Raw genomic sequence first — 12307 nt, forward strand, 5'->3', positions numbered from 1 at the left:
TTCTGAACACTTAGAAAAACACTTGTTGCACACAGTCTTTACTAGCCTATTCCCATTAGGCATCATCTCCAGAATCTTGTTCTCCTGTTGCACTATATATGGTTAGAAAGTGTGACCTGTATTCCATTAAATACAAAAGAAACATGTATCTGAAATATTTATAGAAACTATCATTATTAGAAGCGGAACATATAATACTATCACAGTATGAATTATGTCAGATACCACTTACAGAACAGTTATTTAACTTTTACAGCAGCAAGCAAGCTATTTTATACATAACAAATCTATAAACATATATTCCTTACAGCAATTCAAGCCTCAGACTGAATTTTAAGTAAAGTAATGCACGGTTTAAATTTTACAGTATCTGCATGCATTGTATTATCATTCTGGTGGATTTTAAAATGCTGTTTCATAGTCAAGCTTTAACACAGCAAGCATGTGACAATCTTATCCCATGCATAAATTAGTCGTTAGCCACAACATAAAGAATACATGACGGTGCTACTAAAAACTCACAAACCTGATAGGACAAGATTAGTCACATGGTTGGCAATGATTAAGGATTGAGATTTTGTAACCAACTGAAAATATATCTAAAAGTGAGATAGAGAGAAGAAAGAAAGAAAGAGAGTGAAGAAAAATGAATTAAAAAAAAAGATTGAATAATACACACCAGGGTCTTATAAACTGCTGTAGCATGGGGGCCACCTCTTGAGGACAAACGTAACCAAGACGACCAATTGTTATTGCTAAGGTAACGCAATCACGGTTATACACCACCAAACGCCAACCAAGACATGAGCAAATGAGGGGGGAGGAGAAAAAATAAAGAAAAAACAACAAATAACTCAGAAACAGAAACCAACAGAATCTGTGTATGATAATAAACATAAGATTTCACCAGTGCTGTTCATTACCACCCCCTAAATAAGAGGCAGCAACATATATGGTATACTCTCCAGGGTAAAAGAAAAATTGAAGAAGTAAATGAGAGAACACCAAAAACACAATTTAAAATCCAAAGGCTTTATGATGTAAGCAGTCATTCTGCCCTCTTCAGAGTAATCTCTTACAGTAAATTTACCTACCATACATTTTGAAGTTTTTATTCAAATGTACTATTATGGATACTCTTCATAAAACGGAATTAACCATTTTCAGTTTTAGTATCAAGTATTCTAAATATTTTTTTCAATATTTAGAATTCAAAATTTTAATAAACCTACTCTACTACTTATTTATAAATACTTTTACATGGAAAATATTGTGGTCTATCTAAAAATGCTAAATAGATGAAACACTTCTCAAAGAGCACCAAATAGTTGTTTTCTTCATAATCTCATAGAGAATTTAAAGTGACTGCAGATTAATTCTTTAATCCCAGTATTTCTCCTGTTCACAAAACACTTCCTCATAGAAATTATGTAAGAATCTCACTTCTGATACCAAGGCATAAGGACACATGAAAAGCAAAATTGCTTTATCAGAAGATTAGGTACTTCGGTCCTTTGTTCCGAGGGACAGACTGAAGAAAATATCATCATGCAAATGTGTTTTAACGGTGTTTGCTCAACTCACAAAAGATTAATCTTTAGAAAAAGGAGAGGGTGGGGAATAATGTATCAGGATTACTTGAAGCAAAATACATGAATAATACTAAAATCCAGCAGATTTATATGAAGCAGAGAAAGGAAACCTATGTTCAAGGGACATACTATGCAACACTCTAATTAACAGGCATTTGCCAACAGTTTCATGAAACATGCAATAAAGCAGATGATGCTTTCTCCAATAAAAGTTTGGTGTAGGATATACTAGCAGTTTGAAACATACTCATTCCATGAAAGCTGCAGCTCACTGGTAAGTACTGTTTTGCCCTATTGTTACTCAATTTCAATATGCAGTGTCTAAAATTTTCAGCAGATCTAACTTATAAAACTGCATTTGAAGTGCTACTTTCAAGTGAAAATACACTTTTAAGTTTTATCTTTAAGTTCTCACAGCTACAGTCTGTACAAGGAATAGTAATCTCTGTCAAAGCTCAACTTTTTGGCATGTACTGGTTATTTTCTATGCAATTACTTTGCTTAAGATGGTCTCATGTTTTCGTAGGAGAATTGTTTTCATAGCTCATTACATAGCAAGCTAAAGCAGAAAACAGTAATATTCTTGCACATACTAGTGGCATGCAGCACAATATCCCACAACAAACTTATTATAAGTACACCACACTCAACATTTATTTGCAGTTATGCATCCACATTTAAAGTAAATATTAAGAGAATTAAAAAAAAAAAAAGTCAGTGTTTGGATGCTTCCAAAAATTCTCTAACAATGATGGAAGCAAACATTTAAGTACTGGATGCCTCTCAGTTACAAGTATTACACATCCATCAGTGCAGAGGAAGAGGGTCAGGGCAGGGGGAAAGAAAATTCATATTGCTATACTATTCCATGGTATATTTCACAACAAGTAGGTATTTGCTCCAAAACTATCTTTTCAAAAAGTAGTACCTATAATATGCCAGACAACTAGGTAATTTTTCCTTCAAGTTCACCTTCCATACTAAACTGGGGGAATGGGTGGGGGACAGAGAAAGTGCAGCTTTTAAGTGTAGAGAATACTGGAGGAAAAATATGCATTGAAAATCTCTCTCCAATTTATCTCTTGCTTAGCTCAAAAAATATAACTGTAGCACTGAATTTGCATAATTTTCAATCATGTCAGGTATAAAGACTAAACCGTCATTTTCTTACAAGACAGTTATTTTTCAAACAGAAAAAAAAAAAAAAAAGATTCTCAATTAGTAAAATAGTAAACCAGAAACCTGTCAAATTATTAATAAAGTTTTGCTGAAGTATGGAAGGTGCTCTTCATACCAGAACGTGCCCTCTATAAATGCAAAAGAAACAAGCCTCAGAAATTCTGATTCAGTAAGGCATTTGAGGATTGCTCCCAATTTGGAAGGCAAAGTTGTGGGCCAGAACATAAAACATGCATGCCATTATTAGAAATCTTTTCAGAAATTTGTTATTAAGTGACCAGGTAATAGAAGTTACACATAATTTCAGTTATGTTGTGGTAAAACTGCCATCACAGATCTAGATTTTTGTCCATGATATTACAAGTTTATAAAAAAAAAAAAAAAAGTGCATTTTTTGTAAATTCAAAGAGTTCGTTATTTGTTTTATACATGCCAATTACATTTGTTTCAAACACTAGACATATATATACAGTACACATGTGTAAGGACATGCATATATTAAAATCAGTGTGAACTAAGTCTAAGTGTTACTGCATACATGTGTCACAATAAATAAATAAAACTGGAAGAATACTTAATTAAACAGATGATAAATAAATATAATAAATGTTATAAAAGTGAGAAAGCAATAACTTTAAGAATCTAGATATATGATAGAAGGTTTGCTGCAAGACTGAGACTTGTAAGAGCTTCTGCAAAACAGAGTTGCTTTTGCTTATAAAAGCCAAATACATATCAATAAAATTAGTTCTGGTGTGGTTCCCCTATGCAATTTTTTAAATCATTATATTAAAAAAAAAAAAATCTGTAATTCCCTTCACCATGTATGGTTCAGTTTTTGGGTACCTGTGTTCTCTAACAACGTCTTTGGTGTGTTGGGTCTGTTAATTATTTCTACAAGCTGGTGCAACACCATTGGAATATAAGGCTGCATCTCTATACCTGAAACAGCCAAAAAAAAAAAGATTCAGAAGAAAATGACCATTAATATACATAATCTAAATAGATCTGGTATACTGAACTTACTAACAAGGACAAGAATCTCAAATTTAATTTACATTTGAACATGAAAGTATCACTAAAAAAAACCCCAAAAAACCACCCAGACAAACCATGCTAAATGTGCAAAGATTCAAAGGAAAAAAATATATCTTACCCATCTGGATGGAGATTTCTCCAATTGCCCAGGTGGCATTGTTACATACAGAAATGAATTCGGGGTTTAGGTTGGTTCCCAAAATGGGCATGAAATCAGCTAGAAAGAACAACATTTTAAAATCTCATCACACAATATAACCATCTTGTCCCATTACTGCAAGATCACGGGGGCGGGGGGGGGGACGGGGGGACGGGGGGGAGGGAAGTTTTTTAAAAAAATCATGCAAACCTATTTAAATGCTTGGAAAGTGTTACACACTTTCAAGAATTAACAAGAGCTGTATTTCTCTATATATCAGATTAACCTGGATTTTAGAACCTAAGCAGATCAATGCAAATCTTTTCAAATTATTATTTTAAAATGTTTCTAATAGCCTTTATCTTTATGTAACCCTAGAAACATTTTTTTCTCCCTTTCCCTTGCTGGGGCAGGGGGAGAGAGGGGAAGAGGGAAGAAGAAAAAAAACCACGGCTACAAGTACTTGTAGTTTTATGACATAGTTGAACAACCTTCAGATCACCTGTATAGCTATGTATTCAGCTATGCTTGAAAAAACAATGAAGCCTAGAAGGCAATCACATCCTTGACTGCATTTTAAGAAAAAATTAGTCACAAAGATAGATTATAACATCTGCCAAATAAATTTTAAATTCCAAGCCTATCCAAGAATTCATTTCGCAAGTTAAGTGTATCTCAAGAGTATCTGTGGGAAGAGATGGCAAATATCATGGAAGTGTGTAACTGATGCTACTTCCCTACTGAAATTAAAAACCAAGCAAAAATGCAAACCAAAACCTACCCTCTAGCCAAGTTTTCTATTTTACATATATACATATATATAATTTTATGTAACAATAGATTCTAGTAGAACAAAAAAAATTTCAAGAATCTATCAAATAGATTCTATCAAATAGATTCAGAATTCAATAAATTCAAGAATCTATCAAAGCAAGTAACTATTCTATTTGAAGTCTAAGTACACTTGTTTTGCTGTATTCCAGCACAACAAGTAGCTTGTTACATTATTAAAATCAAGGACAAAAATGCACTTTTGCAGTGTATACAAAAATAAGAACATGTCTTTCAAACACACAATTTGGAGGAGAAAAGACTACAGACTCTTGCTGATAAAGGAAAATGAAAACTTACAACACCATGAAAAGGCAACCTACAGAACAGGGAGCTTAACAATGGCTGAACCAGCCTCTTATCAGTTTGTAAAACAAGTTAATTGTTTAATACGTAAAAGAAACATACCGATGCAAGGCTTAACATGCTGAAAACACGCCTTTGTCAGATCACCTAACAATGCAAAAGAACTCTGCCGTACCTCAGGCATTTTATCCTAAAGGGAGGAAGAAAAAAAAAAATGACAATTCTAGAAGTGTTTCTGATTCTCTTAAGAAAGAAAATCCTTGGATCAAACAGGTAACTCATCTCACCTGCATGCATTGGTACATTAGTGTCAGGATATTGCTGCGAGCCACTAGCTGTTCAATGTTGCCTCCAAGTCCTTCAGCTAAACCACTGAGTAAATCAAGAGCCACTATCATGAAATCTTTATCTGGAGCCTCATATTGGTCTGGCTGAGCATTATGCAACTGCAACAAATAAGTATGAATTTTCAAAATGAGTATTAGATTTTCTCAGGGGTATGCATAAAAAAAAGTTTCAGAACTGCAGCTTTATTTAGATATTCAATGGTTATACCACAAATCTCCCTGCAAACCCGTAACTTGACATAGTTAATATATTGGTTTAAGGAGATATTCTGAAAACATTGGAATAGCAATAGAAAAATACCATGGCTTGTGCAAGGGTCTTCTGGACCAGATTTACACAACGCTGGTACACAGGTTCACAGTATGGAAGAAAGCCAGATTGCAAGGCAGTAGCAACTGACGACAGGCACTGGAATTAAAAAAGGAAAAGAGAGAAAACAGTCACTACCTTTCCTCACATCCTTGAAGTGCCTTTTACTTGGGAGAGGTAAATTAAAAGATACTAGCATTTTAAGTATAACCACACGTAACTGATTAAGTAAACACAGCCTAGAAAGGCAGTACCAATTAGCTGAGCCAAGGCAACTATCAGCAAGTTGTTACTCTCTCCTACTTATGCCAGTTGAGAAAATTTCTCAGCAGCAGCATTTTCTTAGAGGTAGCCAAGAAAGTGCATACAAAACCAGTTACGACAATTCAGCCAGCACTTACAGTAAATTTCAGTGTCTTGACCATATACAAGCCCTAACATTACCTAAGAGTTATGAAACTAATTTTTCTAGAGGTGCTTTCCTGCTTCACACCCAGAAAGTACAGAGAATAGACTACATGGTCTGGTTCATACCTTCAGCTTGTCTGACAATAGTTTCAATGGAGGGATGAAGGGAGAGCAAGGAGAGAGAAGACAAGAATAAAAGGGGGATGGAACATTTATTTTTTTATCTAAAAGAATCCCATCAAAGAAAATACTCCAGAATGGCAGAAAAAAAAAATCTAAAAGATTTCTGCTAAACCTAATGACATATCCTCAATCACAAAATTTTCTTACTACAGTCAGAATATTTTGTCCGTAACGGGAAATACCTAACACCATCAACTTTTATAGTCATACTTCCTAGTAGGAGCATCTTTAGTAGAAAGTGTAATTCCTAGAAGAAATTGATAAAAAATATTCAAATTTTAACATTTACCTCTAATAAAGGGAAGAGATCTTTATCTTCATCCTTCAACATGTTCCACTTCTGGATTAATGGAGGCATTAGCATCTGAATATATTCCTGTTTAGGATGAAAATGCATCAGCTGCTGAAACACTTCACTGCATACTACTTTATTTCAAAGCTAGAAAACGGATCTATTAAGAATTGATATATATTCTACTTTTTCCAGCAAAAAACCCCTGAGGTATTGTAATTCAATCATTGTTGCAATATGTAGAAGTAGTTTAATATTAGAATTTACAATTTGTGTCTTGAGATTTTTTGCTGAAGCACGTAAAAGTACCTTTGAAGAGTGAATCTTTTCCGCCAGGTTTCGTTTCAGTTTAGCAACTTTTAATAGCTGCCTGGGTTGTTACAAATCTACATGATTGCCTGAGGAAAATTATTCTACTAGCAATGCAATCTGGCTGTGCATCTGCCACCTGCTTTTCTCAACCATTTCCCATTGCCCTGATGCTACAACCCTATCCCCCCAAGTTCCTGAAACTTCTTCCTTGAGCAACTAACCATCCATTAAGAAAGTAATCTCCTATCCCTCCAGAAGGGCACACTTACCCATTCTGTAGAAAGCTGTTGTACCTTCCCTGCCACTGCACAGCCACAGTCACAAGGACATTAAGCAAGGCATCCCTATAGTGCTGTTGCTCCCACAAGATATCTAAAGAACGAAGAGATGCTGCCAGCTAACGCTATGTCCAAAGATACAAAATTCTAAGTGACTGAAGAAAGTCCCACCATCACCAGGAGCTCCCATTTAGCTTCCTCCTGGTGCTGTCAAATGTCAAGGTGGCCAAGGACAGAGAGAGACTGAAAAAGAGGCCCTTTGATGGTGTGGGGTCTCGGATGGCAAGTAAAATGCCATGGACACAACTCAAATTGTTTTATTCTAATGTGTTTATGTCATGTGAAACACTATAGAGAAATACAACAAATTTCAATAACCACCATAAGAAGATGCACACATGTGACATGTATGCTATTAATATATACGTACACTAAAAAACCCCCACTATATTTGGCTGTGTGTAGCTGCACTTTGTGCAAAGGATTCTGTGTTTTTACATATAAAATGAATGCCTGTCTCTCTCTCTGATAAAGCAATTTCTAGTGATTCTGTGCTCTGATACATTGGAAAGAGACACAGAGAGCAGCTTAGCTATACTGAAAGTGGTTACAAAAAAAAGTGTGGTCAGTAGAAATTAAAATACACATTCCACCAATTTCTCTAAAGTCCCATTTCATATCCATATTGATATATTGTCCTGGCTGGGATCGAGTTAATTTTCTTCTAGTAGCTGGTATAGTGCTGTGTTTTGGATTTAGTATGAGAATAATGTTGATAACACACTGACATTTTAGTTGTTGCTAAGCAGTGCTTACACTAGTCGAGGACTTTTCAGCTCCCCGTGCTCTGTCAGGTGCACAAGAAGCTGGGAGGGGGCACAGCCAGGACAGCTGACCCAAACTGGCCAAAGGGATATTCCATACCATACGCCGTCATGCTCAGTATAGAAACTGGGGTAAGTTGGCTGGGGGGCAGTGATTGCTGCTTGGGGATGGGCTGGGCATTTGTCAGTGGGTGGTGAGCAATTGCATTGTGCATCACTTGTTTTGCACATTCTTTTATCATTATTTTTATTATTTTCTCCTCCTTTGCTGTCCTATTAAACTGTCTTCATCTCAACTCATGGGTTTTACTTTTTTTTTTCCAATTCTCTCCCCCATCCCACTGCGGGGGGTGGGGAGGGTGAGCGAGCAGCTGTGTGGTGCTTAGTTACTGACTGGGTTTAAACCATGACATATATGTATCTCCTCTGAGCACAAGAAAAAAAATCACGATGAGAAGCACATTTCACAAGCCATCACACACACAATTGTTTATTCAAAATGGCGAATATTTGGGTAATGGGCAAATTACATGCAGTCTATGTATTTTACCTGTAAATATTTAGTATTATCAAAACCTACACAGAAACATCAGCATTTCTGGTTTATACCATGTAAAGCACACTACAAAAAACACTGAACCAGTTTTTCAATTATGATGAGTGCTTCTACAGAACATAAGGTATACTCACTGGTTTGTTTAGATGATGTCCTACAGAATCTGCCAGAGTTCCTATAGCATCATAAAGGATGAGCAGGTTTTTATGCTGGTATTTACTAAATGCAAAGACCAAAGTGTCAAGTATATATGCAAGATAAGGAACAAGTTCTGTACAAGCCTCCTCTTCTAGAGTAGCAAAGGCACTGAGGGACAAAAAACCAGGTCAGTTAGTATCAGAAAAAAACAAAACAAGACAACCCCCAAATGCCCCACACTACCCATCTCTGTTTAAACATAAAACTGTATATAGTCCTCAAATTAATCCAAGATATGTTTTCAAAATGGTATTACTGAGATAAACTCGATCTATTTTGATGGAACATGTAAGGATTCAGCTCTTACATTGTGATGAACAAAATTAAAAAATATTGCTGTAAAACCCATTATGTATATGCAGGAAGCCCCCACTGAGAAAAGTATTACTGTACACAAGTTACAATATACTAACTGAAATAGTAGGAACGATAACAAACGCTGTTTACTTAAGTTAAAAACGGCTCACTATCTTTAATGTATGCTGTAGCTGCACCTAGAAGCCAGTACAACACCAACATCAGCCTGTACTCTCAGCAGTTCACCACAGTGACAAACAGGTACAGAAAGACATGGAAAACTAAAAGCAAAGGCAGGGGATGAACAATTTTAGCCAGCCTTGGTCAAAGCACACATCATGGCATCATGGCAACTTTTCAGGTTGTCTGTCAAATGTTCAAACAACAGCATTAAAAAACCCCATCCAAAACAAACACCCCCCCCCCCCCCAACATGCTACTTCAGAGAAACATTAAGGAAAGGGAAAAATTATGAGCTATTGAAGATCTACTGGCCTAGCTTCTGTCAGCAAGATTATTATTACCCTGTTCCTGCACTAAAAATGCATGCATCACTGTATGAGGTGAACAATCCCATACTAGCATGCTACCAAATACAGAAATGCCTTTTTCTTAACACAGTGCAACTGTGAACACTGAGTGGCTAGCATTCTTATTTTATTTATTTATTATTTTATTATATTATTACGAAGTATTCTTTCAGAAAGGCATTAGACATGACCAGGAAAACATGTTTCAGTAAAGTATCTTTTTGGGTGTCACCAACTAAATGAGCAGTTTTTGAATAGTACAGAAATGAAATTTAAGACATCTGCTGTGATACAGAAGTGATGAAAACATACAGCATCCTGTGACCAGTTTTCAGTTTGGCAGACATTAACGATCTGTACAACTATTCGCTGTAGGGATGCAGCTTTTTGCTCCTCTCCAAGAAGGATCATTGTATTTCTTTGCAATTTAGAAAGCTAGTAAGTATGTTTTGACTTGTAACAGCTCTACATTTTGCTTAAAGTGGAGTTTACCAGATAGTTTATTTTTTAGCTGCAACAGTAATTCTAATGAATCTCTGTTCTAAAGAAAGTATTTCAAAACACACTATAAAACTGATATTGAACTTCAAATAAAAAAAAAAATCAGATGTATTGTTATTTTTAATATTTCCATTTTATCCCTTTCTTATTACTTTAACAGTTTCCACTGCTCATTGCACTTCCATCATAAGCGCTACATGACGGTATTTAACAACTGCAACACAGCTGTGTTCAACTACATGCACATTTCAACCATGTTTTGGACAAGGAAAGTATGAACAGAAGTGTGGGGGTTTTATTGGTTATTGTTAGGGATTTTTTTGCTTGTTTGTTTGTTTTGGTTTTTTGTTTGTTTGTTTTGTGTGTGTGTTTTTTTTTTTTAAATAGAATCTGTACATAATCTGATTCCTTGGAACTGAAAATGCATGAAGCAAGTAGTCTTATATCACCATTTTCCTGCTCATTCAGGAAGGAACAGAAGACTATCACTATGAAGAGACAGAACAGAGCAGATGTTAAAGCCCAACAAATTTGCTAGCCCAATGTTTGAAAAGGTTTAGAGACAAAAAGGAAACTGTTTAATACTCAAATCTTACTTAAGTACATTTCATTAAATTCATTGTATCTGTTCTCAGGAAAGGATACATCTACCCCTTTTGTGCAAAGCTTGGCAGAAGAACTCTAACCTCAGCCTTGTCCTTAGGCACTACTGAAATTCGAGGGTGGGGTGTATATTATTAATAATAATGATAATAAATTTGCATGTTTCAAGTGTTAAGCATACAATCAGATGCAGATCTACCTCTGCTTTATGAAGAAACCTTCTTGGCAGCCTGCTGATATACTCCTGCCCCACACAAACAGACATGTAAAAAGCTTTATTTGATGAGCTTCCTGCACAAGAGGTGCACCCATGGTGTGCCCATTAATGGAGCCTTTTTTTTTTTTTTTTTTTTAAATATTAGCAGACAAGAGGGAGAAGGGAATCTTATCTCCCAGGATCTCCCTGGGAGAAAGAGAACATCCCTTGAAATAATAACACAAATGTTTTGGTAATCCTAAACTAAATATAAACACCATCAGTAATCCAATGATAGCATAGTTTTCCATTGCAATCAGTATTGACCTTGTTCATAGGCATATTAAAAAAAGCCAGGTTTCTGGTCAATGAAACATCAATATTGAAAATAAACAAGTGTCACAAACAATTTTTTACTACAATAAATTATTTTGTTTGGTGATTCATATACTCTGAAAACAAACTGGACAAGACAAATACAAATTAACTTTTTTCATGTTGTAACAACTTGGAGTAATTTGTGACTTACTCCAGAAGAAGCAGCATCTACTCCAATTTAAAAGAGAAAGAAATACATCAAGAGCCAGAAAGGGAGTCACGCACTCATTGATAAAAGCATTAAAAGAATTTTCCATGAAAAAGCAGTGTCATGGATAGTGTTTTTTGCTTAAGTGTTGGCTTACCTGCAGGCAGCTTCTTGTACTCTCTTGTTGCTATCCAGGATACGCTTTAGCAACTCAGTCATTAATGGCTTCAAGTATGTGTCTGGGGGTTGGCTAACTACCCAGTGTGCATAGCGACTAAGAGTCCAGCATGTAATGGAGCGCACAAGAGCCTTTTTGTCGGAGAGGCACTGAATAAGGTGAGGGATCAGCTCAGGAAGATATGGAATCATACCCTGCATGCAGCCTAGAAGGAAAAATATAGCTATTGCAGTACATTAACACAAAGTTCTATTGTTTTCTATTTCCTAGAAGGGACATATTTTCATTCTCTATCACACAGGAATACATTTTAACAATATACAAAGCAAGGCTACCTAATTTATATCAAGTCCTAAAAGAAACCTTACATAAACAATAAGTAAAATCCCCAATTAAACTTACATTCATTTCAACTATATTTCTACTTCAGTGCTTCCCCAGTCTCCAGAAATCCTGCTTTACTAGATGGAGTATGGCAAGTACGTGCAAATAAAATGAGTTTATAAAGCTTGGAGGTCCTACATCAGTCTACGCAGAGTAGCCATGACAACAAGTAGAGAAAGACTCAGTCTTGACAACAAATCATCATATCATTATAAAAGATTCCTTAAGAAACTTAAATTTCTTCTTGTTTTCTCCTAATGTCATACAAATACCAATCAGCAAAAAAGCTACCCGTTTCA

The 12307-nt window shown here is 35.6% G+C and overlaps 1 protein-coding gene across 2 annotated transcripts in view; it reads right to left on the minus strand.

Moving 5' to 3' along the window:
- Nucleotides 1-12307, minus strand: part of TNPO1 (transportin 1) — a 79348-nt gene that overhangs the window by 9688 nt on the left and 57353 nt on the right. For both annotated transcript variants that reach the window (XM_075488554.1, XM_075488553.1), the window contains 9 exons: nucleotides 11604-11829; nucleotides 8730-8901; nucleotides 6623-6709; nucleotides 5734-5841; nucleotides 5373-5531; nucleotides 5188-5275; nucleotides 3928-4026; nucleotides 3618-3713; nucleotides 680-755 (listed from right to left, as the gene is read on the minus strand). In XM_075488554.1, coding sequence (XP_075344669.1) covers nucleotides 680-755; nucleotides 3618-3713; nucleotides 3928-4026; nucleotides 5188-5275; nucleotides 5373-5531; nucleotides 5734-5841; nucleotides 6623-6709; nucleotides 8730-8901; nucleotides 11604-11829 — 1111 coding nt within the window. The remainder of the gene's footprint in view (nucleotides 1-679; nucleotides 756-3617; nucleotides 3714-3927; nucleotides 4027-5187; nucleotides 5276-5372; nucleotides 5532-5733; nucleotides 5842-6622; nucleotides 6710-8729; nucleotides 8902-11603; nucleotides 11830-12307) is intronic.

The sequence above is a fragment of the Mycteria americana genome, chromosome Z, assembly GCF_035582795.1.
Source record: "Mycteria americana isolate JAX WOST 10 ecotype Jacksonville Zoo and Gardens chromosome Z, USCA_MyAme_1.0, whole genome shotgun sequence".
Taxonomy (NCBI): domain Eukaryota; kingdom Metazoa; phylum Chordata; class Aves; order Ciconiiformes; family Ciconiidae; genus Mycteria; species Mycteria americana.